This window comes from Ornithorhynchus anatinus, chromosome 4 (assembly GCF_004115215.2).
Source record: "Ornithorhynchus anatinus isolate Pmale09 chromosome 4, mOrnAna1.pri.v4, whole genome shotgun sequence".
Lineage (NCBI taxonomy): Eukaryota > Metazoa > Chordata > Mammalia > Monotremata > Ornithorhynchidae > Ornithorhynchus > Ornithorhynchus anatinus.
In genome coordinates, this window is record NC_041731.1 from 88,220,235 (window position 1) to 88,247,703 (window position 27,469).

Genomic DNA, 27,469 nt, shown 5'->3' on the forward strand with positions numbered 1-27,469 from the left:
CTCAGTCTCTTTTGCTGGCTCCTCTTTAGCCTCCCACCCTCTGACAATGGGGTTCCTAAAGGCTCAGTTCTAGGTCCTTCTATTCTCCTCCTATACCCACTCCCTTTGAGAACTCATTCGCTCCCACATCTTCAATTGCCACCTCTATGCGGATGATTCCCAAATCTACATCTTCAACCCTGACCCATCTCCTTCCCTGCAATCTCACATTTTTTCCTACCTACAGGACACATCTACCCGGATGTCCTGCTGACACCTCAAATTAAACATATCCAAAACTGAACTCCTTGTCTTCCCACCCAAACCCTGTCCTCCCCCTGTCTTTCCCATCACTGTAGACAACTCTAATCTCTCCTCCCTACCTTACGAGCCCCTAACCTTGGTGTTGTCCGCAACTCATTTCTCTCATCCTCCTACATATTCAATCTGTCTCCAAATCCTGTTGGTTCTTCCTTTACACCATTACTCAAATTCACCCTTTCCTCTCCATCCAAACTGCTACCATGCTGATCCAAGCACTTACCTTATCCTGCCTTAACTACTGCATCAGCCTCCTTGCTGACCCAGCCAACTGTCTCTCCCTATTCCAATCCATAATTCACTCTCCTGCCCAGATCATTTATCAACAAAACCATTAAGTGCTCATCTCTCTGCTCCTCAAGAACCTCCATTGGCTGCCCGTCGATCTCTGCATCCAGCAGAAATTGTTTACCATCGGTTTTAAAACAATCAGCTCTCCCCACCCTACCTCACCTCACTGATCTACTACAGCTCAGCCTTCACACTTTGCTCCTCTAACTTCAGCTTTCTCACTGTGCTCCAATCTCATCTGTCTGTTTGCTGACCCTTTCTCACGTCTTCCCCCTAACCTGAAACTGCCTTGCCCTCCATATACACCAAACAACCACTCTCCCCAGCTTCAAAACCATCTTAAAAACAAATCACTTCCAAGAGGCCTTCTCCGATTAAGCCCTCTTTTCCCCCACTCTTTCTCCCTTCTGCTTCCTCTGTGCACTCGGATCTGTGACCTTTGGACATTTGATATCTCCCCCTACCCCCAGAACCAGAGCATTTATGCACATATCTTTAATTTAATATAAATTACTTATTAATTCATAATAATGTCTATCTCCCTCTCTAGACCATAAGCTCATTATAGGCAGGGAACATGTCTGCTAATTCTGCTGTATTGTACTCTCTCAAGTACTTAGTACAGTTCTCTGCACAGAGTAAGTGCTCAATAAATACCATTGATTCACTGAATAAGCAGCATGGCCTAGTGGAAAAAGCACAAGCCTGGGAGTCAGAGGATCTTGGTTCTTATCTCGGCTCTGCCAATTGCTTGCTGTGTGACCTTGGGCAAAGCGCTTAACTTCTCTATGTGTCACTTTCCCCAGCTGTAAAATGGGGATTAAATACCTGTTCTTCCTCCTATTTAGACTGTGAGCTCCATGCAGGACAGAGACCTAATTAACCTGTACCTACCCAAGTGCTTAGAACAGTGTTTGACACATAGTAAGTATTTAACAAATACCATAAAAAAAGGAACTTACAGCCTAGAAGGGGAGACAGACATTAAAATACAGATCTGTACATAAATGCTGTGAGAATGAGGGTTGGATGACTAAAGGGTACAAATTCAAGGACTAGGATGATAAGGAAGGGGGAGGAAGTAGGGGAAATGAAGGCTTAGAAGAAGTTAAAGACAAGTTCCCTAGTCTCAGAAAGTTTGTTCAGAAATAGTCCTCTGAAAAAAATCCCATGCATAATGATGCATAATGACATCCTGAAAAGTATGAAGAAAAGTAGCTAAACTCCAAAAATATATTATCGCACATCTAGATGTGTAAAAAAATCCATTAGCCTTAAGATTAATAAAGTAATTTTATGTCATTACCAGTTTCCAATTTGCAGCCATCCCATTAAAGTGAAGTGTTTTTTAAAAAGAACTTTAAAGATATTTTTCATAGATGTATTAGTTCCCTGAAAGATTAATCTACATTCAGGTAAGTGATTCATCAATTATAACTCAGTGAGCAACACTTTTCACTGCAACCTCTCCTAAGAAATACATTTCCCATTCATTAACCGTGGATATTGTTATGTTGTATTCTCCCAAGAGCTTAGTACAGTGTTCTACACACAGTAAGTACTCAATAAATAGTATTGATTGATATGCTGTGCTAATGAATTTGACAGTTAAAGACTCTTAATAATGAGCATTTTGTGGATAAATCTTCCTGCCTTCCCTCCTTAAAAAACAAAAAGCGAAAAACTTCTCTATTTTTTCTTTCTCTTTCAGCGGTTTTAATGGTAGATGATGACATGCTAATTAGCGCCCATGACCTCATCTTTGCTTTCTCTGTTTGGCAGGTAATGTAGACGTCTCACAAAGCTATTTGGGTAATATCTTACAATATGGAAAGGGCAGTGCACGTTGAAATTATTTTCCTGTGAATTTCAGAGAGTTGATTTCAAATATGACCATAAAGGGGTACTGAATCTTCAGGAATCTGGCAGTGGTCTAGTTTCACCCACCCCTAATAATTGTGGGAATTGTTAAGCACTTACTATGTGTCAGACACTGTTCTAAGTGCTGGGTGGATACAAGCAAATCTGGTTGGACACAGTTCCTATTCCACGCGGGGCTCAGAGTCTCAATCCCCATTTTACAGGTGAGGTAACTGAGGCACAGAGAACTAAAGTGACTTACCTGAGGTCTCATAGCAGACAAGTGGTATAGCCAGAGTTAGAACTCCTGACCTTCTGACTCCTAGGCCCATGCTCTCTCCACTACGCCTACCTAATGGGACCGGGACAGAAATGGACAGGTCTGGTACTAACTTCACCGTGCCTCGTTCCCGTCTGTCTCACCACTGACCCCTGGCCCACATCCTTCGTCTGGCCTGGAATGCCCTCCCTCCTCAAATTCGCCAAACTAACCCTACTGAAAGCTCACCTCGTTCAGGAGGCCTTCCCAGACTAAGCCCCCCTTTCCCTCTGCTCCCTCTCCCCTCCCCCTTACCCCCACTCTCTCCCTCTGCTCTACCCCTTTCCCCGTCCCACACTTGTGTATATATATGTACATATTTATAATTCTATTTATTTTATTAATGATTTGTATATATCTATAATTCTGTTTATTTCTATTGATAGTATTGATGCCTGTTTACTTATTTTGATATCTGTTTCTCCCCTTCTAGACTGTGAGCCCATTGTGGGCAGGGACTGTCTCTATTTGTTGCTGAATTGAACTTTCTAAGTGCTAAATACAGTGCTCTGCACACAGTAAGCACTTAATAAATATGATTGAATCAATCAATCAATCAAAAAATGGTTTTCAGGCCAGATTCTACTCAGAATTCACTCCCTTTTCTGCCTCCCTTGCCTCCATTACCTGCTCTAAGCTTCGACTACACAGCTGCTCCATAAGGAACTCCGTCAGACTTCCTCCTGGGCACAGACACATGACGATTTTGGAACCTTCTTAATCATACATCAGTTGCCTATTGACTTACCAAGTTCCCCTACTTTATACAAAGCACATATTAGATCCTTGAGAATGCAGTGCAGAAGGGAAGGACATATTCCCTGCCCTCAAAGAGTTTTTATTCAAATGGGAGAAACAATCACATTTAAATTAGCCAAAGTACTGCAGGTAAAGATTAAGAACATAGATTTTTAAAGTGATTAAGTGCATTACAATTAATAGCAATTAATACAAATAGCAATTTAAGTATCAGACATACACAAGACTCCTAAGAAAATTGATGAATGGCAAGTCTAAGGAGATGGGGATCAGTTAGCAAGTGGCTCCTGGAGCCTTTGAAGGTGGGGAGAGATGAGACTTGGTGGATTTCAAAAGGAAAGAGCATCCATTCATGAGGACAGGTATGCGCAAAGCACCAGAGAGAGAAAAACTGGAGACAGAAGACAGTTTCAAGGTGAACTTGGAAGGAGTGAAAAGTTTGAGATGAAATGAAGTGGGTGAAGAGAGCAGATCTCTAAGAGGGAAACAGTCCAGGGAGAGCCCTGAAGCTAAGGGTTGGGAGATTTGATTTTATATTTTGGGAGTTTTTGAGAGAGGGAAATGATGTGTTTTGAAAGGTATTTTATGCTAGCATTGAGTGCAGCACTCCACACAATTAAGTGCTCAATAAAATGCTCAACCGATTGTATCGGCCCATACAGAGATGGTCTGTTGTTGTGTTGATGTGTTTGTTTCTTTCAGCAGCTGGCATTATATTTTCTTTTGCCTCTTTGTCACTGGCACATTCAACTAGGTCTAGGAGTGGTTCGCGAGAGGACAAATGGAGGCAGGGAGAATAGTAAGAGTCTATTAAAATAGTCCAGCTCCAGTAGACAATCAGGATTTGAGGCAGGATTCTTCCCCATCACAGACCATAGAAGCAGCCAAGTTCCAGATGATGTCAGGGGTGAACTGCATGGTCTAGTGGATCGAGCAACCACTAGATATGTAGGTTCTAATCCTGCTTACATCACTTGTCTGCTCTGTGATCCTGGGCAAGTCACTTAACTTCTCTATGCTTCCATTACCTTACCCATGAAATGGGGATTAAGACTGTGAGCCCCATGTGGGACATGGACTGTGTCCAACCTGATTTGCTTATATCTACCCCAGGGTTTAGTACAGTGCCTGGTACAAAGTAAGGGCTTAGCAAACACCATTTTAAAAAAAAAGTTCCAACATGGCTAGGGCACGGGGGCTAGCAGCTTCATTTATTTTCTGTGGGGAATCCTGGACCTCAAAGATAATCACCCATGAACAGGACCTAGTCACTCAGATAAACTGTCAAGTGGCAGGTTGTTTAAAAACTGATAATCCTAGTGCATTAGTTTCACTCATCAAATGTTCAGTGGCTCCATTTTTTGCATATGCATTCAATTCTGTCACAACTGGAGATTGTAATAATAATAGTGAGTGGTATTTGTGAAGGGTTTATTATATTACCAAGCACTGTACTAAGTGCTAGGATAGGTTCAAGATAATCAGGTTGAACACAGGACTCACAGGCTAAGTAGGAAGGAGAACATGTATTGAATCTAGACTGCAAGCTCATTGTTGTATATACTGTTATATTGTACTCCCCCAACCACTAAGTACAGTGCTCTGCTCACAGTAAGTGCTCAGTAAATATGATTTACTGACTGAATTACCATTTTATAGATGAAGAAATCAAGGCATAGAGAAGTTAAGTGATTTGCCCAAGGTCACATAGCAGGCAAGTAGCTGAGCTGGGATTAGAACCCAGGTTCTCTGACTCCCAGGCCCATTGTGTTCCTGATGAACCTCACATTTGTGAAAACTCAGGTTGAGGTACTCACAAAGTGTTCAATGACACACGTGCACAAAACCATTTCTTCTTATTCCAAATCACAGTATAGCCAGACAGACATATATTGATGGAAAATATTCCCTAATTTTTCAATAGCATCCTACCTAAAAAAATGCATAATAAAAACATGGATTGTGCTGTAACTATGTGTATTTATATTATATAAAAGTAATTTCATGTGTATATATGATCTATATAGATCCATATGTGCCACTCTTCCTTATACTCAAGGTTGGTATTACTGATAAAGTTCTCCCGTGAGAGTTTGTGTAGCTGAGAAACCCAGTAGGAGGACTTCAGTTCCAACTACAGTATGTTCACATAAAAACTGACCTTTGTTAGGCTGCCGTTTTTGCTGTTAGCAGGACCTGGCACTTTTTCCAATGTTTGCCTTTTAGTCTTACAATCCTCTTGAAGCTTAGGCTCAAAAAGAACCATTCATTTCTTACTAGAAGCAGCATGGCATAGTGGATAGAGCACAGGCCTGTGAGTCAGAAGATCATGGGTTGTAATCTTGGCTCTACCACTTGTCTGCTTGTCTGCTGTGTGACCTTGGGCACTTCTCTGGGCCTCTGTTCCTTCATCTGTAAAATGGGGAATGAGACTGTGAGCCCCATGTGGGACAGGGACTGTGTCCAACCCAATGTGCCTGCATTTACCCCAGCACTTAGTACAGTGCCTGGCACATAGTAAGCACTTAACAAATACCATAATTATCATTATTACTACCATTAATCACTTATTAATCACTTATTAATAATCACTTATTATTAATAGCAGTGTGCCATGCTGGTCTCCTTACTGCAGTTGTCTCCCAGCTTTCTTCTGAGGTGCAGCAGTTTCTGCATCCTTGTTTCTTCTGTCCTCCTCCTTTTTGAAAGCTCTGTTTCAGCTCTCCAGTTAGCAGATGCTTAGATATACTATTGTCATATATTTTCCTTATAAACCCCACTCAGTGACACTTGGTTGCCTCCGCATTGCAGGTAGAGATACTGTAGCCACTGCTCCCTTGTTAAAGCATCGAAGTGTAATTCTGGGTGCTTCATGAAAACAGCGGTTTCTTTACCCTACAGGTGACCCATAGGCATAAATCTCATAGGATCTTATAAAACCAGTAGCCATCCACTGTATAGACATTCACCACTGCTGCTATTTACAAAATCCAGTACAGCATTCACTGTTGACTGCAGTTCAGAACTAAGCCATGTTAAAACAAACCCTGAAGTGTTACCAAACACAATGCGTCTCAAGAATTACACACTATATAAATTTGAATGGAGTAACTTCAGAATTAGCTCTGGGTAAGCTTGGTATGGGCAGGGAATGTGTCTACCAACTCTGTACTCTCCCAAGCTCTCAGTATAGTGCTCTACATACAGTAAGTGCTTAATATGATTGATTGAAGTGTTTTAACAATGTAATATATTGATAAGGATCCTGCATAGACCAGTATTTCATGTTCTTAGTATTTTTCTCCTAGCTAGAGAAGGAGACCAGATCGTGCTTCTGGTGTACTCATGACATGTGGAAATCGGCCCTCCATTTCACCACCTCAGCAGCATTTCAGGCATCAATCCATCAATCAGTGGTATTTATTGAGTGCTTATTCTGTGCAGACCACTAAATTATGCACTTGGGAAAATACGATGCAAGAGATGGTAGAAACAGATCCTGCCCACAACAAGATTTCAGTCTACAGGGACAAATAGACATTGAAATAAATTAGAAATAGGAGAAATAGTAGAGTGTAAGGACAGGCACATAAATATGCTGGGGTGAGTATTAGAGGTTGCTTACAGGGTACACAGCCAAGAATGTGAGTGATGCAAATAGGAGGACTGGTAGGGAATTGAAGGCTTAGTCAGGGAAGGCATCTTGGAGAAGCTGTGATTTTAGGAAGGTTTTGAAGTGGGGATAGTGGTGCTCTGTAGAATATGAAGTGGGAGGGAGTTTCAGTCCTGAGGGAGGACATGAAAGGGCCGTGGCATAGATGAGATCGAGGGACAGAGAGTAGGTTGGGGGTTAGAGGAGTGCAATGTGCGGGTTGTGTGGTGTACGAGATTAGTTTGTTAAGGTAGGAGAGAAGAGAGCTGATTGAGTGCCTTAAAACCGATGAGGAGGAGTTTCGGTTTGGTATGGAGATGGATGGGCAACCATTGGAGGTTTTTGAAGAGTGGGGAAATTTGGACTAAGTGGGGGTTTTTTTAGAAAAAATGATCCATGTAGCAAAGTGAAGTATGGATTGGAGAGGGGAGAAACAGGAGTCAGGGAAGTCAGCAAGGAGGCTGATACAGCAGTCAAGGTGGGATAGGATAAGAACTTGGATCAGCGTAGTAGAAGCAGTATGGCCTAGTAACAAGAACATGGGCTTGGGAATCAGAGGATGTGAGCATGGGCTTGGGAATCAGAGGATGTGGGTTCTAATCATAGCTCTGCTACTTGTTTGTTTTATGACCTTGGTCAAGTCACTTCACTTCTCTGTGCCTCAGTTACCTCATCTGTAAAATGGGAATTAAGACTGTGAGCCCCATGTAGCCTTGTATCTCCCCCAGTGCTTAAAACAGTGCATGGCACGTAGTAAGTGCTCAACAAATACCATACTAATAATTATTATTATTAGCAGATTGGATGGAAAAGAAAGGATATATTTTAGTGATGTGAAGATAGTAATGACAGGTTTTGGTGACAGATTGAATATGTGGATTGAATAAGAGAAGCAGCGTGGCTCAGTAGAAAGAGCACGGGCTTTGGAGTCAGAGGTCATGGGTTCGAATCCCGGCTCGGCCACTTGTCAGCTGTGTGACTTTGGGCAAGTCACTTAACCTCTCTGTGCCTCAGTTACCTCATCTGTAAAATGGGGATTAAGACTGTGAGCCCCACGTGGGACAACCTGATTCCCCTGTGTCTACCCCAGCGCTTAGAACAGTGCTCGGCACATAGTAAGCGCTTAACAAATACCAACATTATTAATAAGAGAGATGAGTCGAGGATAATGTCAAGATTACGGGATTGTGATACACGAAGGAGGGTGGTGGTGTTTAAGTCTGTGGGAGAAGAGGGTTTGCTTGGGGAGATGAAGAGTTCTGCTCTGGACATGTTACTTTTGAGGTGTTGGTGGGATATACAACTAGAGATGTTCTGAAAGCATTTTTCAGTTGAACTCTGAATGGTCCCAGCAGCAGACTAACCCTCTCTGGCACAAGCAATATTAAGGTAGAAAGAGACCCAAAGTGCAAGCAATACATTTTAGAGACAGGGCCCATGTCCAACTTGATTATCTTGCACGCTCTCCAGCATCTACTACAGTGCTCAGCACATAGTAAGCCCTTAAGAAGTACCACAGTAATTGTTATTGGGGCACATAACTGAAATGGCTTGCCAGCATTACAAGTTGCACAGTAAGTCAAAGGGGGAATGCCAAGAGTATTATCTGACCTCTGCCTCAGATCATATGATAGAACATCTCGATGTATATTTGCATCCTGACCGATATGCCATTTTTCCTTTCTCTTTCAGCAATTTCCCGATCAGATAGTCGGGTTTGTCCCGAGAAAACACGTCCCCACGCCTTCAGGTATCTATAGTTATGGCGGCTTTGAACTGCAGTCTCCAGGGTTTGGAAGTGGTGACCAGTACTCCATGGTGCTGATAGGAGCATCATTCTTCAACAGCAGATACCTTGAAGCATTTCAGAAGCAACCAGCAGCAGTTCACGCACTGATAGACGAGACCCAGAATTGTGACGACATTGCCATGAATTTTATTGTCGCCAAGCACACTGGGAAGACTTCGGGAGTGTTCGTGAAGCCTGTTGACATGGGGAATTTAGAGAAAGAGACCAACAGTGGCTATTCTGGAATGTGGCACCGGGCAGAGCACTTCTTACAGAGGTCTTATTGTATCAATAAGCTGGTCAATATCTATGGCAGCATGCCCTTAAGATACTCCAACATTATGATTTCTCAGTTTGGTTTTCCAAATTACGCCAATCACAAAAGTAAAATGTAAAGAAACCTGACAACTGCCTGGGCTTTGGGGAAGATTTTTGGAGTTAAGTTTTCAGAGCAGCATTAGGGATTTATCCCATACTTAAGTCCCAAGTAATTGAGCTAGAAAACAGGATATGATAGTCCACTACAATAGTAAACCCTTCCATCCTCCACCGAATAAGCTAATGTGGTCATTGCGACTTTTTATTTTTATTTTTAAGGGGATTTCGACACAGATCAATAATTTCCATGGCCAGTGATGGTATCGTTTACATTTTCAGACTGTTCTACGACTACTCTGATTCCTGACGTTGGCCTTAAGGGCTACCGATGACCTGGGTTTGAGACTGATCAGATGCCCCTTGCAAGTTTCTGAGCCCCTGCTTTTCATTTCCATTTTAAGCCTGCAGGGCCCAAGGGGAAGGGAAAGGCCAGGGACCAAAGGCAGTCTTGGAGGATGGCATGGGTTCAACCTCATTTAGAATGAAAAGACAGACAATTGGTGGCTATTGCGGTCACCTCCTCTTTCCAGGACCCCTCCTACCTATGTCAGCATGGACTTGATCAATCAATCATATTTATTGAGCGCTTATTGCGTGCTGAGCACTGTACTAAGCGCTTGGGAGAGTACATTGTAACAGACTCACCCGCATGATATTGCTGTCCCATCAAAGCTCTGCTTCGTATTGCTTGGGCTGCTGGGTATAGCAGCAGAAGGATGTCTGGCTGCTGATTTGAGTTTGCTAAGCAACGTGTACTGCATGGAGCCCAGAAGAAGCAGACAATGCCCCCTTGTACACAGTAAGGACCCATGGCAGGGATTGCCACAAAATCCATTCTGGAGAATGATATCCACCCCAATACTTTGCATAAACCATGTGTTGGTGTTGAAAGAATGTGTATAAAACAGCTCTCGCTTTTAATAGGATGCTTCAGCAGGGCCCAGCAGAAGTGACTTTCATAATACAAAATAATATCCATTATTTATCTCTGGCTAGACTTCACATAATGCACAAAGTGCATTTGAATTTCAATTTTCAATTGGTGTATTGCCTATATGCTGCTTTATTTGTGGTTTGCATTTTAAAGTGGCATGGTGAATCAATCTTCAAGACGAGGAAAATTAAATCTACCAAGTGACGAAGATGAAAGAAAATCAGAAAGACTGAAGTAAGGTCAAGGAACTGTTCAGTGAGCTTGCATCAACTCATTTTTCAGCCATCGGTTCGAATAACTGCCCCCTGCTCTTACTCTTGTATTGTAGATTTTGGTCGGGTGTTCAACTTCTGTTCTTTCAGTTACCAGGACTATCCTGCTGATTCCTTTGGTTGGAGTGATTAGAGTTTTTCATGAATGCACACTGGTGGCTAAGACAACATTGACTTGTGGGTGGTGCTCCAAGAGCACAGATTTCTGTGAAGTGTGTGCTCAGTGTGTGCTCAGTGTGTGCTCAGTGCATGCTCAATGTGTGCTCGAGCCTCGTTTTACTGGTGCTTTTCCCCATAACTACTCAGCGTCACGCCAATCCAAAGCGGATAGATGTTGTGTACCTCATTTTAAAATGTAAAGTTGATTAGTAACTTTGTCCAATCTTTGTTTGATTTAGCTTGTTTGCATTCTGGGTTCCATTGGCAGATGAATAAAATGAGCTATTCCCAAAAAATTTATGTGTGGCAAGGTTAATGCCTAGATATGTATTTAAGTACGGTTACTAAAACAAATTCCCCAAAATGTAAATGTCCCACCTAACATAGCAGATGTTTTAGATGATCAGATTTTGGGGAACATGTTCAAAGCAAGGAAGGGTAGTTTCTGGGGTAGTGGTAGGGTAGGGGGGGACCTAAATCCTGTCGGTTCAACCTTCATAACATCGCTAAAATTCACTCTTTTCTTTCCATCCAAACTGCTACCATGTTACTCCAAGAAATGATCCTATTCCACGTGATTACTGTATCAGCTTCCTTGCCGCCTTCCCTACTTCCTGCTTCTCCCTAGTTCAGTCCATACTTTACTCTGCTGCCCAGATCATTTTTCTGCAAAAATATTCATTCCGTGTTTCTCCCCTCCTCAGGAACCTGCAGTGGTTGCCCATCCACTGCACATCAAATAGAAACTCCTTACCATCGACTTTAAAGCACTCAAATCACCTGGCCCTTCCTATCTATCTTACCTTGCTGCTCTCTGCACACTTTGCTCCTCTAATGCCAACTACTCACTCCAGTTCGATCTCATCTACCTCACTGCCAACCTCTCATCCATGGCCTTCCTATGGTCTGGTCTCCCTCCCTCTTCATGTATGACAGAAAACCACGCTCTCCACCTTCAAAGCCTTAATGAAGGCGCATCTATCTCATCAAGAAGCCTTCCCTGACTGAGTCCTCATTTCCTCTTCTCCCATTCCCTTCTGCACCACCTTTGCAATTGGATTTTCTCCCTTCATTCACCCCTCCCTCAGCCCCACAAGCAGTTATGTACATATCCACAGTTTATTTGTGTTAATGCCTCTGTCCCCAATGTAGACAGTAGCCTTCTTATGGGAAAGGAACGTGTCTACCAACTCTGTTATATTGTACTTTCCCAAGTGCTTAGTACAGTTCTCTGCACACAGTAAGCACTCAATAAATATGGTTGATTGATTGACCTCATCATCAGACACTGCGCAAAGTGTCACTTTGCCAACCTTTGCCATGATCTGACCATATCTTTACTGTGGTATTTGTTAAGTACTTACTATGTGCCAAACACTATACTAAGTGCTGAGGTAGGTACAAGCTAATCAGGTTGGACCCAATCCATGTCCCATGGGTCTGATAGTCTTAATTCGCATATTACAGTTGATTTAACTGAGGCCCGGAGAAGTTGTGACTTGTCCAAGGTCACCCAGCAGGCAAGTGGCAGAGCTGGGGTTAAAACCCAGGTCCTTCTGACCTCCAGCCCCCGATCTACCTAGTAGGACACATTGCTTTCTTAACGTGCCTCCTTTCCCACATCCCTCCATCCTCCCTCTTTGCCCCCAGAGACCAGTGAACTTTAAACCATCTCCACCTGGTACAGGTAATCCTACCCCACTTGACTCCATGTCAACTCTGCCTTCTCTAAACATCACCTACCACCCTCTCAATAGAGCACTTTCTACCAAACAGAAAAGCAGTGTAGCCAGTGGGTCAGAAAGACCTGGGTTCTAATCCCAGCTCTACCACTTGTCTGCCGTGTGGCCTTGGGCAAGTCACTTAACTTCTCTGGGCCTCAGTTCCCTCATCTGTGAAATGGTGATTAAGACTTTGAGGCCCATGTGGAACATGTACTGTGTGAACAAGGTCTGTGTCCAACCAGATTAGTTTTTAACTATCTCACACTTAGTAGAGAAGCAGCGTGGCTCAGTGGAAAGAGCATGGGCTATGGAGTCAGAGGTCATGAGTTTGAATCCCAGCTCTGCCACTTGTCAGCTGTGTGACTGTGGGCAAGTCACTTAACTTCTCTGTGCCTCAGTTACCTCATCTGTAAAATGGGGATTAAGACTGTGAGCCCCACGTGGGACATCCTGATTCCCCTGTGTCTACCCCAGCGCTTAGAACAGTGCTCGGCACATAGTAAGCGCTTAACAAATACCAACATTATTATTATTATTATTATTATGACAGTGCTTGGAACACAGTAAATGCTTAACAAATGCCATTAAAAATAAAAAAACCTCAACACGCTCATCCCTTCCTATGTCACTCATGCACCTACAATTCCCTACCCTGCATCGTCCTTGTAGACCATAAGCTCCTTGTTGACAGGGAACTTGTCTACAGACTGTTATACTGCATTCTCCCAAGTACTTAGTACAATACTCTTCACACAGATAGTGCTCCATAAGTACTACTGACCGATTGATTTATCCCTCTGCACAGTCCACTTCTTCAACTTCTGCTCTCAGGCAGTTGAACATTCTTGGCAGAAACCCAGAACCCAGGCTGACTTCTGCCATTTTAAGTTCCCTCTGGTCTGCTGCAATTCAACCTTCTTGTCTGCTTAGAAATGCTACTTTACCCCCATAATTGATTCCCATGTCTGCATCCCCAGCCAACCATTCCCAACTTATAACTCCCTATGGTACTACCAGAATTGTCTTCAGACTCTAAAGAACTTCCCAGCTACTTAACAGACACAATCAGGAGAGAATTTCCCCAAATGCCCTCCTCCCTTTCCCAAGACTCTCCTATCCTTACATTCACTTTCTGTTCCTTCCCAGACATATTGTAAAAAGAGGTTTCCTGCTTCCTCCCTAAATAGGTAATGTCTACATCGGAAATGACTCGACAGCATAGACAAAAAAAAAAGGACTACTATTGTCTACAATACCTTAAACAATAGCAGCTAAAATTTACAGAAGTTCATTCAATTGTATTATTGAGCGCTTACTGTGTGCAAAGCACTGTATTAAGTGCTTAAAGTTGGAGTCCTCTTGCAAAGACCTCCAATGAGCAAAACTGAAAATTAATTCCAGTCTTTATAATGTCATCATCTCACCTCTCTACCTTTTCTCTTCCTTCTTTGTTTCATAATAACAGTGGTCCATGTTGTAGTGCCCCATGGTTCAATCCTTTCCTCTGATAAAAGACAAAGTCGGAGATCAGGGAACAGAAGTCAAGAGTTTTGATCCACAGACTCCATTATAATGGGACCCTCTGGAACTTTATTCACATGCTTGGGACAAAAAACAATGGCAAGAGCAAAAGAAAGAGAAAAAGAATGGATATGAGGAAAGAAAATAAATATGTACTTTGGCAGGATGTAGTGGGCACTGTTAAGTAAAACTTTCCCGTTCTTAAAAACAGCCCTTGAAGATACAAAGCATAGACCCAATGTCTCAGTTGTGGCCCAAGTAAAGGCACTGCTACCCTAGCCTCCTATCTCTACCCCCTCAATAGATTCCAACCCTGCACAGGCCTTCCAAAGCCAATGTTCCCTCTAACCTCATGTCAGATCCCAAGTTCAGACTTGAGCACTTGACAAAGAAGAAGACCTCAACTTGGTCTAAAGCACTGGAATCCCTGAGCTCTCAATTGTAAAATTAAAAGGAAATGAATTCATGCAATTGAGCGCCATCATGTGCAAACCACTTTACTAAGGGCTTATATTCTGGAAACATGGAACATCCGATTGATCAATATAACCCCACCCATCCTGCACTGGGAGAGGCAGAGATACATAGATCTGAGAATCAGGTGACTGGGGTTCTAGGTCGAACTCTGCCACTGGCCTGCTGTGTGACCTTGAGCAAGTCATCTAACTTTTCATTCAATAGTATTTATTGAGCGCTTACTATGTGCAGAGCACTGTACTAAGCGCTTGGGATGAACAAGTCGGCAACAGATAGAGACAGTCCCTGCCATTTGATGGGCTTACAAAAACTTCTCTCTCTATGACTCGATTTCCTCATCTGTGAAATGGGAATGTTACCTGCTTTTCCTTCCTCATCGTCCTTCCTGATCTGTTTATCTTACATTGATCAACGGTATTTATTGAGGGCTTACTGTACCCCAAAGCTTACCTTTTAGTAAACTTTTAAAAACAGTCATTATTATTATCATTCCCCTCATTGTCTTCTTCCTTCTCACGGAACCATGTTGAAACCCCCACTATCCTTAATAGCTAAAAGAATCACCACCAAGGTATTTTTGTATGTGTTACACTACATCACATTACAGCACACTTGTGCAGGCCCATGTCAATATAAATATCTGGTAGAAAGATCAGACAGGGCTCATCATGGTAACATATGGGGAACACAGTAAGCCAGGTGTGGGCAGGGATTGTCTCTATTGCTGAATTGTACTTTCCAACCGCTTAGTACAGTGCTCTGCACACAATAAGTGCTCAATAAATAATTGAATGAATTCTATTTATTGATAATGATGAGGTCTTCTGATGTGAAATTTTTACTAGGATAAAGATAATTTAAAGTTGTTTTTTCATTTAAGAAAACTAATTAATGGCTCCAATTTGGAAAATAGTCCACGTTTTCACAAATCCAGAATGGGACAGAAGCAGTGCATCCACTTAAACTGTGAGCCCCCCAGCAAGAGACAGGGATTGGATCTAATTCCCACCTTCATATTTTTTCCTAGTCCTTATGGTAAATGTATGGTAAATGGTATTATTACCATATTTACCATTTATATTACCATTAATAATTTTTATTTAACATATGGTAAATGTTTAATAAACACAGTTACTACTACCACTCCTGGGAGCAGAATGAGTGGTCCAATGAGAGAGAAGGAGCAGGAGTGTTAGGAAAGGGAAGCTGAATAGTGGCAGTGAGAAAGACACAACAGTCAGAGAGAGACAGTAAGAGGCAATAGGAAGGAAGTAGGAACACAGGGGGACAGCAAGAACAGTCAGACAAACACTCTCTCTTGTTCTTTCTCTCACTTTCTATCTCTCCCACAGAAAAAAATACCCTGTTCTAGTGGATAGAGGATGGGTTTTGGAGTCAGAAGGACTTGGGTTCTAATCCCAGCCCCATCACTTGTCTGTTGTGTGACCTTGGAGCAAGTCAATTCACTTCTTTGTGCCTCAGTTACCCCCTCTGTAAAATGAGGTTTTAGACTGTGAGGCCCATATGGAGCAAGGACTGTGTCCAACCTGATTAGCTTATATAATAATTATGGTATTTGTTAAGTGCTACTATGTGCCAAGCACTGTTCTAAGCACTGGGGTAGATTCAAGGTAATCAGGTTGTTCCACGTGGGGCTCACAGTCTTAATCCCCATTTTACAGATGAGGTAACTGTGGCACAAAGAAGTGAAGTGGCTTGCCCAAGATCACACAGCAGACAAGTGGCAGAGCTGGGATTAGAACCCATTCCCTCTGACTCCCAAGCCATGCTCTTGTATCAACCCTTGCTTATTACAGTGTCTGGAACATTGTAAGCACTTAAATACTATGAAAAAAGAGAACCCACCTTACCACTCTTCCCCTCCATGACAGAGAAGGGAGCGAGGAGAAGCAGAATGGCCTAGTGGTAAGGGCTTGGGAGTCAGAGGATGTGGGCTCTAATCCTGGCTCTGCCACTTGTGAGTTGTCAGACCTTGGGCAAATCACTTAACTTCTCTGTGCCTCAGTTATCTCATCTGTAAAATGGGGATTAAGTCTGTGAGCCCCCACAGGGACAACATGATTACCTTGTATCTACTAGTGCTTAGAACAGTGCTTGGCACATAGTAAATGCTTAACAAATACCCTAATTATTATTATTATAGGTGATGGACCATAGCACAACTTTGCTGGAGCTTTGCTAAGCCACCATCACTGCCATTAATACTTAGCCAGCAGGGCCCCAAAGGCTTTGATCATCTGGACAATCAATCAATCAATTATCTTTGCTATTTACTGAGTGCTTACTGTGTGCAGAGCATTGTAATAAGGACTTTGGAGAGTATAATGCAACAGAGTTGGTAGACATATTCCTTGCCTACAAGAAGACGGCACAGCACATAGGAGACGTGGACAGGGTCTTGCAGAGGAGTAGTGTGGCATAGTGGAAAGAGCACAAGCCTAGGAGTCAGCGGACTTTGGTTCTAATTCCGGCTCCAAAATTTATCTCCTGTGTGTGACCTTGCCTCAGTTCCCTCATCTGTAAAATGGAGATTCAATACCTGTTTCCCCTTCTACTTAGAATGTGAGCCCCGTATGGGGCAGGGACAGTGTATGACCCATTCCTCAAGAACCTCCGATGGCTTCCCACCCACCTCCACATCAAACAAAAACTCCTTACAATCGGCTGTAAAGTACTCAGTCAGCTTGCTCCATCCTACTTCATCTCACTGATCTACCTCAGCTCAGCCTGCACACCCTGCTCCTCTAGTGCCAGCTTACTCAGTGTGCCCTGAGCTTGTCTATCTCATCACCAACCACTTTCCCATGTGCTCCCTCTAGCCTAGAACTCCCTCCCACCACCCTGCCCACCTTCAGAGCATTTTTAAGGTCACATCTCCTTCAAGAGGCCTTCCCTATTTAAACCCTCTTTTTCCCAGCTCGCTCTCATTCCTGCATGGTCTATTCACGTGGATGTGTGACCTTTGGACAAATGAATTCACCCCACCCCCAACCCTACAGCACTTATGTACATATCTTTAAATTGTATCTCTTGAATGATTTATTTATATTAATATCTGTCTCCCCCTTTACACTGTATGCTTGTTATGGGCAGGGAATGTGTCTCTTCAACTCTCACATCCTTCCCAGATGTATCTCTAGAGGAGATCTCATGCCCTCTCTGAACAGCCACCCACTCCAATATGGCTTCTATCCCTTTCACTTCACAGAAACCACCCTCTCAAAAGTCATCAATGATCTCCTTCTCGCCAAATCCAACGGCCTCTATTCCATCCTAATCCTCCTCGACCTCTCCTCTGCCTACACCACTGTGGACCACCCCCTCCTTCTGGAAACATAATCCAACCTTAGCTTCACTGACTCTGTCCTCTCCTGGTTCTCCTCTTGTCTGTCTGACTGTTCATTCTTAATCTCCTTCATGGGCTCTTCCTTGCCTCCCAGCACCTAACTGTGGGAACCCATCAAGGTTCAATTCTGGCTCCCCTACTCTTATCAATCTACACCCACTCCCTTGGAGAACTCATGCGGTCCCGTTTTCAACTATCACCTCTATGCGGATGATACCCAAATGTACGTCTTCAGCCCTGATTACTCTCCCTCTCTACAGTCTTGCATTTCCTCCTGCCTTCAAGACGTCTGTACTTGGTTGTCTTCTCGTCATCTCAAGCTTAACATGTCCAAAACAGAACTCCTTAACTTTCCAAGTATAGCGTGTCCCCTGTCCTCCTTGTGACTTTCCCAACACTGTAGATGGCACCACCATCCTTTGTCTCACAAGGCCGTAACTTTGGCGTTATCCTTGACTCCTCTCTATCATTCAACCCACATATTCAATCCATTACTAAACCCTGTCAGCTCCACATTCACAACATCGCTAAAATCTGTCCTTTCCACTCCACCCAAACTGCTACCACATAAATACAATCACTCATCCTATCCCACCTGGATTACTCCATCAGCTTCCTTGCTGACCTCCCAGACTCCTATCTTTGCCCACTCCAGTCCATATTTTTGTACAAAAATGTTCAGAACATGTCACCCCATTCTTCAGAAAACTTCAGTGGTTGCCCATCCACCTCGGCAACCAACAAAAACTCCTCGCCATTGGTTTTAAAGCACTCCACCACCTTGCCCCTTTCTACCTCAACTTGCTACTCTCATTCTAAAACCCAGCACGCACATCATGTTCCTCTAATGCTAACCTGCTCACTGTGGCTTGATCTCACCTATCTTGCCACTGACCCTTCACCTATGTCCTGCCTCTGGCCTGGAACACCCTCCCTCCTCAGACCTGACAGATAGTTATGCTCCTCCCCTTCAAAGCCTTATTGAAGGCACATCTTCAGGAGGCCTTCCCTGAATAAGTCCCTCCCTTACATCTTTTCCCACTCCTTTTTGCATCATCCTGACTTGCTCCCTCATTTCCTTCTCTCCCAGCCCCCCTGCATTTATGTACATATCTGTAAATCACTTATTTATATTATTGTCTCTCTCCCCCCACAGACTGTAAGCTCTTTGTAGATAGGGAATGTTTCCATTTATTGTTGCAATGTACTCTCCAAAGTGCTTAGTACAGTGCTCTGCATAACAGTAAGCATTCAATAAATATGACTGAATGATAATTCCGTTCTATTGCACTCTCCCAATTGCTTAGTAGAGTGCTCTACAGTTAGTAAATACTCAATAAATACCTTTGATCAGTTACGTGGTATCTTTCTCAGTGCTTAGGCCAGTTTTAAGCACAGAAATGTTTTATCATTATTATTATCATTATTATTATCTTACTGAGGAAGCAGCAGCCAAAATGGATGCAGATGTGGGACCCTACCTTGAGCCAGGAACTCCTTCCCCCTTCATATCTGACAAACCATCACTCTCCTAACCTTCAAAGCCTTTCTACAATCACATCTTCCCAAGAGGCCTTCTTTGACTAAGCACTCATTTCCCCTACCCCCACCCTTCTGTGTTACCTAAGCATTTTGATTTGTATCCTTTAACCACTTGATATTCTCCCCACCCTCTGCCCCTTATGGCTCAGTGGAAAAGAGCCTGGGCTTCGGAGTCAGAGGTCATGAGTTCGACTCCCGGCTTTGCCACTTGTCAGCTGGGTGACTGTGGGCAAGTCACTTCACTTCTCTGTGCCTCAGTTCCCTCATCTGTCAAATGGGGATTAACTGTGAGCCTCACGTGGGACAACCTGATGACCCTGTATCTCCCCCAGCACTTAGAACAGTGCTCGGCACATAGTGAGCGCTTAACAAATACCAACATTATTATTATATTGTAGTCTCCCAAGAGCTTAGTAGAGTGGTCTGCACACAGTAGGCACTCAATAAATATAATGAATTGATTGATATCTTTAAACTGTCATTTCCCCTTTCTGGAACTTATTTCAATGTTTGCCTCCCCATTCATTCATTCATTCAATCGTATTTATTGAGTGCTTACTATGTGCAGAACACTATACTAAGCACTTGGAATGTACATTTCAGCAACAGGTAGAGACAATCCCTGCCCTATAATGGGCTCACAGTCTAAAAGGGGGAGACAGATAAAAACAGTAAGGAGTTTTTGGACAGGGATCATGTCTACCAACTCTGTTGTATTGTACTCTCCAACCATTTAGTACAGGCTACTTTATACAGTAGGTGTTCAGTAAATATCATTGATTGATTGACTGACTGGCAGTCAAAGCAGCTGTGACTGGGTCATTCTTAGGCCCTGGTTCTGCCCCTTACAGATATCTCTTCAGCCCCAACCCAGGACCCTGGATGAGAATGGGTGTTTATTAAAGGAGTCCAGACTGCCATTTTTCAGGTTGGAAGGACAAAGGGATAATAATAACAACAATGGTAATAAAAATAATGATAAAAATAATTGTAGTACTTGTTAAACACTTACTATGAGTAAGCACTGTACTAAGTGCTGGGGTAGATACAAGATAATCAGGTTCCACTTGGGGTTCACTTTCTAAGTAGGAGGGAGCATAGTATATTGAATCCAAGGTCACACAGCAGGTAAGTGGCAGAGCCAGGATTAGAATCCAGGTCCTTTTGACTATAAGGCCCATCCTCTTTCCATTAGGTCACACTGAAATTCACTGCTACTTTGCTCATTGCAGGATGCATGGACATGATATCTCTGATTATCTTGAATCTACTCCCGTGCACAGTGTAGTGCTTGGCACATAATAAGCACTAAACAAATGCCACAATAATAGAATAATTAATAATAATTAGAAAGGACAGACAACTTTTCTACTAAAGAGTCCAGAAACACCCCAAAAGTACGAATAGTGGTTGCCTATCGACCTCCGCTCCAAACAAAAACTCCTCACTCTAGGCTTCAAGGCTCTCCATCACCTTGCCCCTTCCTACCTCTCCTCCCTTCTCTCTTTCTACCGCCCACCCCGCACTCTCCGCTCCTCTGCCGCCCACCTCCTCGCCGTCCCTTGGTCTCGCCTATCCCGCCGTCGACCCCTGGGTCACGTCCTCCCGCGGTCCTGGAACGCCCTCCCTCCTCACCTCCGCCAAACTGATTCTCTTTCCCTCTTCAAAACCTTACTTAAAAATCACCTCCTCCAAGAGGCGTTCCCAGACTGAGCTCCTCTTCCCCCTCTACTCCCTCTGCCATCCCCCCTTTACCTCTCCGCAGCTAAAGCCTCATTTTCCCCTTTTCCCTCTGCTCCTCCACCTCTCCCTTCCCATCCCCACAGCACTGTACTCGTCCGCTCAACTGTATATATTTTCGTTACCCTATTTATTTTGTTAATGAATTGTACATCGCCTTGATTCTATTTAGTTGCCATTGTTTTTACGAGATGTTCTTCCCCTTGACGCTGTTTAGTGCCATTGTTCTTGTCTGTCCGTCTCCCCCGATTAGACCGTAAGCCCGTCAAACGGCAGGGACCGTCTCTATCTGTTGCCGACTTGTTCATCCCAAGCGCTTAGTACAGTGCTCTGCACATAGTAAGCGCTCAATAAATACTATTGAATGAATGAATAGAGAAGGTAACTTTTGTGCGGGTCTGGGAGAGTTGCTGAAACTAATGTGGAAGTTTCAGGACATTAAGGAGGAACCAATCGTTTACTTCAGGGGTTTGGTGACTCCATACACTCTGGTTAAACATTTTATGGACAGCGGATTAGCTCTGTGCCGGGTTTGGTGTCAGAGGTCGTGGGTTCTAATCCCGGCTCCGCCGCTTGCCAGCTGTGTGACTTTGGGCAAATCACTTAACTTCTCTGTGCCTCAGTTACCTCATCTGTAAAATGGGTATTAGAACTGTGAGCCCCACGTGGGGCAACCTGCTCATCTTGTATCCCCCAGCGCTTAGAACAGTGCTTTGCACAGACTAAGTGCTTAACAAATACCAACATTTATTTTATTTTTTATTAATCCAGTCACTTTCCCGAAATTTTAATACCTACCACTAGATGGCACTGTAAACTAAGGCATAGCTCAGAGTTTCAAGTAATTCAAGATTTTGACAATAATGATAATAATAATAATTACATTTGTTAAGCTCATACTATGTTTCAGGCACTGTACTAAATACTGGGATGGATACCAGGAAATCGGGTTGGACACAGTCCCTGTTGCACACGGGATTCAGTCTTGATCCCCATGTTACAGATGAGGTAACTGAGGTAGAGCAAAGTTAAGTGACTTGTCTAAGGTCACACAGCAGACAAGTGGCAAGCCAGTATTAGAAACTAGGTCCTTCTGACTTCCAGGCCCTACTTTTATGAGAAGAAATAAAATGGTTTTATAAAAGTAAAATTAAAGATTTTCAGCTGTTACATTTTCTGATTAAGGATTTTTTTCAAGCGATGTTATGGAAATATTAAATAAAATTCATTTGGCAGTTGAAAATGGACCTTACGTTTTTATTTATTTATTATTTATGATATTTGTTAAGTGCTTACCACGTGCCAGATACTGTACTCAGCTCTAGGGTAGATACAAAAATAATCAAGATGGATACACTCCCGATCCCACAGCCTTAATCTCCATTTTGCTGATGAGGTAACTGAGGCACAGAGAAGTTAAATGACGTACCCAAGGTCACATGGCAGAGAAGGGAGGGCACAGAGATATTACATTTTATAAAAGATGCATCTCAAGATTGTACCTGAAGAGTTTCCAGTTATGGGAGGTAGAGTCAAGCAGAGACTTACCCATTCCATTCCTAGTTTGGGCAGTGGCCAGCGAGTGGAAGGCAATCTGCTACAAGTCAAAACTCAGCTGTGCTGGGCAGCAGCGGCATGGAAGAGAATTGAGGGTGAAGATTCAAGTTTACTGCATGGAAGGAGGCAATGATAAACCACTTCCATATTTTGGCCAAGAAACTATATGGATACACTACCAGAAGAATTGCAGATGGTAGTGGGGTGTTCAGAAAGAGATGTGTCCATGGAGTAACTATGGGTCCAAGACAACTCAACAGCATAAGACAAGAAAATACAAATGAAAATGGCATTTTACAAATCCATGCTGAAGATTTATTTTTAATTAATAACTAATTAATAAATGGCAGTAGGAATTATTAGAACAGCATAGGGGTTTTAAAAATCAGGTTTCTCTGACTAGAATTACATAACTAAGGTAGTATAATTCAAATCAAAGAATCCTGATTTTCTGATCCTTTTTATGTCTCTGATGTCTTTTGATGTTGTAGGCCGACAATATATAAAACTTTGTTTCTGAATTTACCAAATAGGAAATCAGCTCAGATGTATTTCCTTAAAACTGGTTTCGAAAGGAAACCCAGGCCTTATTTACCACTAATATGACTGTTTTTTTTCTGACACTTGGGTGACAAGGATATATTTTTCATTTTAGAAGACAAGTATAGACCATAAGTGTAGAAGAAAAAAGCATGTTCACAGGATGAGACGAGAGGGTTGGGATCAGAAAAACAATTTGTCACAGAGAGATGTCTATGATAAAAACATGATTTCTTCCCTTTTGACTCTATCACCTTCTTTGACATTATCAGCAGTATTTGTTGAGCATCTACTTCTTTATTTTAATGGTATTTGTTAAGTGCTTAGTGTGTGTCAGACACTATACTAAGTCCTGGGATAGATACAAGATAATCAGGTTGGACACAGTCCATGTTCCACAAGGGGTTCACAGTCTTAATTCCCATTTTACAGATGAGGTAACTGAGGCACAGAGAAGTAAAGCGACTTGCCCAGAGTCACACAGCTGATATGTGGCGCAGCCGGGATCAGAACCCATGTCCTCTAACTTCCAAGCCCATGTTCTTTCCACTAAACCATGCTGCTTCCCCTACACAGACAGCACTGTAGTATACAACTGGTACGGTGCAATAAGAAGATATGGCCCCTGTCCTTGAGGAGGTTTCAATATAACATTTGTAAGTAAAGTCTACATGTACTACATATTTATTCACCTATTTCATCTTTCTAAATTCTTGCTATTATCCATTGTAACTACACTCTAAGCTCATTACAAGCAGGGAACAGGTCTGTTAATTCTGTTGCATTGTACTCTCCCAAACACTTAGTATAGTGTTCTGCACGTAGCGCTGAGTAAATACCACTTATTGATCGATTGCTTCTATACTCTTGCTACTATTCTCTGAATCTTGATCTTCCTCATACTTGCACCATTTGTTAATTGGTTGTCACCCTGTCTCTCCAACTAGGTGGTAAGCTTCTTGAGGGCAAAGTTTATGTCTCTGCTTGGCTTGTACTTCCCGTTTGCTTATTAAAGTGAAGCAGCGTGGCTCAGTGGATAGAGCACGGGCCTGAGAGTCAGAAGGACCTGGATTCAAATCCTAACTCCGCCACTTGTCTGCTGTGTAATCGTGGGCAAGTCACTTAACTTCTCTGTGCCTCAGCTACCTCATCTGTAAAATGGGGATTAAGACTGTGAGCCTCACGTGGGACACCCTGATTACCCTGTATCTAACCCAGCGCTTAGAACAGTGCTCTGCACATAGTAAGCGCTTAACAAATACAAAGTATCATGGAGCAGTGGAAAGAGCCTGGGCTTTGGAATCAGAGGTCATGGGTTCGACTCCCAGCTCTGCCACTTGTCAGCTGTGTGACTGTGGGCAAGTCACTTAACTTGTCTGTGTCTCAGTTACCTCGTCTGTAAAATGGGGATTAACTGTGAGCCTCACGTGGGACAACCTGATTACCCTATATCTCCCCCAGCGCTTAGAACAGTGCTCTGCACATAGTAAGTGCTTAACAAATACCAACATTATTAATACACTGGTAGGCACTCAGCAAATAACACTGATGGTGCAGGGAGACTTGTCTTTCTATATTTGGTGAGAGATTTTGAGAGAGGATCTCTTTCTAAATAATAATAATAATAATAATGGTGGCATTTGTTAAGCACTTACTATGTGCCAAGAACTGTTCTAAGCACTGGGATAGATACAAGGTAATCAGGTTGCCCCACATGAGGCTTACAGTCTTAGTCCCCATTTTACAGATGAGGGAACTGAGGCACAGAGAAGTTAAGTGACTTGCCCAAGGTCACACAGCAGAACTTGCCCAAGGTCACACAGCAGACTTGTGGCAGAGTCGCATTAGAATCCACAACTTCTGACTCCCAAGCCCGGACTCTGGCCACTAAATGACCAGAAGGGGTCAGTAACTCACACGTGAAATGTGATACCATTTCAGAAATTCTCATTCGGAACACTCATTCAGAAATTATTTTTCTAATGGGTATTTTTTACTGGCTTTAAAGCATTCAATCACTTTGCCCCTTTCTACCTCACCTCTCTACTCTCCTACTCAACCCAGCCCATGCACTTTGCTCCTCTAATGCCAAACTACTCACTCTACCTCGATCTCATCTATCTCGCTGCTGACCTTTTGCCCATGTCCTGCCTCTAGCCTGGAACACCCTCCCTCTTCATATCCGACAAACAATCACTCTCCCCGCCTTCAAAGCCTTATCAAAGGCACATCTCCTCCAAGAGGTCTTCTCTGACTAAGCCCTCTTTTCCTTGTCTTCCACCCCCTTCTGCGTCATCCTAACTTGCTTCCTTTATTCATCTAGCCTCCCAGCCCAGTAGCACTTACGTAAATATCTGTAATTTATTTATATTAATGTCTGTCTCCCTCTGCAGACTGTAAGCTCACTGTGGGCAGGTAATATATCTGTTTTACTGTACTCTTCCAGAGGCTTAGTACAGTGCTCTGTACAAGTAGCCACTCAATAAATACGATTGATTACTTTGATTCACAATGGGCACATTGGGCACTTTAAATAAATACTCCCAGATTGTAAGTTGTTCCCAAAAAGTCAATTTAAATCTGCCTTTCCTGCCAGATTCTGCATCCATATATTATATTCATGTAATCATGCTAGATAATTCTACTTCTTTGAGTTTTATTTCTTCAAAGACTTGGAGAAAGCTATAACTCATGCAACCATAGCTGTATGAGTTCAACTCTTCTTTGTTTCCACACAAAATGCTTCCATTCCCTTTAATCAAGAAATCAATCAATCAGTGGTATTTACTGAGTGCTTACTGTATGCAGATTACTGTCCCATGTATTTGGGAGAGTATGGTACTGTTGACAGACTCAATTTCTCCCCACAAAGATTTTGCAATTTAGTGGGGAAGACGAACAATTATTTTCGGTACTCCAACTCTGAACTCAGCCATTTGTCTTCATGACATCTTGCAGTGCTTAAATGTCTATGACATCATGGGGCAAATCTTTTTCTCATATCTCACAAATTAGCCAGGCTTTAATGAGGAACAAAAATGGGCTGGATCCTTTTCCCAGTGATAGCCAAGAGTGGAGATCTGCCCTTTTATCCCCTTTTATCCACAATCATGAGAGAGCAGACACAATATTCTAATTCAATCAATCAATAGTAGCATTTACTGAGTATCTAATATGTGCAGCACAGATGCTGGGCACTTGGAGGAGTACAACTGAATTACTGAACATGATTCCTAACCTCAAAAAACTTACAATATAGCAGTGGAGAGGGGCACTAAAATACTTTACAGATAAAAGGATGTAATAGAGTATTTAAGACATGTATATAGTATTAGAGGTGGTTGTAAATACAGCAAGTGCTGAAAGAGCAACTGGGGGATACTAGGCAGGAAGCAATCAAATGGGGAAGACCTCCTGGAGGAGATGTGATTTCAGGAAGGCTTTGAAGATGGGGGAGAACTTTGATTTGTTGCATGTGAAGGAAGAGGGAGTTCAGAGAGTGGGGAGGTCATGTGGTGTTAATTTGCATTGAAAACTTAAGCTCAGTCCATCTATCTCACTCTGTCCTAATAATAATAATAATAATGATGTTAATTATGGTATTTGTTACTATGTAACAAGCACTATACTAAACACTGGAGTAAGTACAATTTAAAAATGTTAGTCACAGTTCATGCCCTCACAGTGGACTCACGGTCTATGTAGGATGGAGAACATATATTGAATCTCCATTTTACAGATAAAGAAACTAAGGCACAGAGAAGTTAAGTGACTGGCCCAAGGTCATACAGCATGCGAATTTCCCATTTTGGAATATCGGTATTTTGATATATTCTGTGAATGAGTTTTTAAAGTGTTTTAATCAGTTCCAGGAAGTATTGGTATTTTTTTTCCTTTCCTGACTCACCACCACTCTGCCCCCTACATCCCCCACCCCACCCCAATCCCAGCTGCACTTTGATCCCAGAAATTCCCATTCTGCCTGTCTGGGCCCTATCCACTTCTTCCTGGTCACTTAACTTTTCCTCCCACCCCTGGCTAACTTTTTCAGCAGACTGTTTCTCTAGTTGCCAGGTCTCCTCTTTCTCTCTCTTTGTCTCCAAGTTTCAATTCCTCTCATCCGGGATTTGTGTGGTCCTGCTCCTCGGTTCTCTCAGCTTTCTGCACCGCTACCTGCTTCTTCTTCAGTAGCAGCAGTAGAAGAATAATAGAAGTTAAGCATTTACTAAGTGCAAAGTGCTGAGCTAAATCCTGGGTAAATAGAAAGTTATATTTTGTGTGTATAGAG

At 42.8% G+C, this 27,469-nt stretch overlaps 1 protein-coding gene across 7 annotated transcripts in view; it reads left to right on the top strand.

The window, feature by feature from the left end:
- EXTL2 (exostosin like glycosyltransferase 2) overlaps positions 1-11,009 on the top strand; it is a 40,434-nt gene extending 29,425 nt beyond the window's left edge. For all 7 annotated transcript variants that reach the window (XM_029062318.2, XM_029062323.2, XM_039911851.1 and 4 more), the window contains 2 exons: positions 2,303-2,373; positions 8,874-11,009. In XM_029062318.2, the coding sequence (XP_028918151.1) occupies positions 2,303-2,373; positions 8,874-9,365 (563 nt within the window). In that variant the 3' untranslated portion in view covers positions 9,366-11,009. The remainder of the gene's footprint in view (positions 1-2,302; positions 2,374-8,873) is intronic.
- The last annotated feature ends 16,460 nt before the right edge of the window (positions 11,010-27,469 follow it).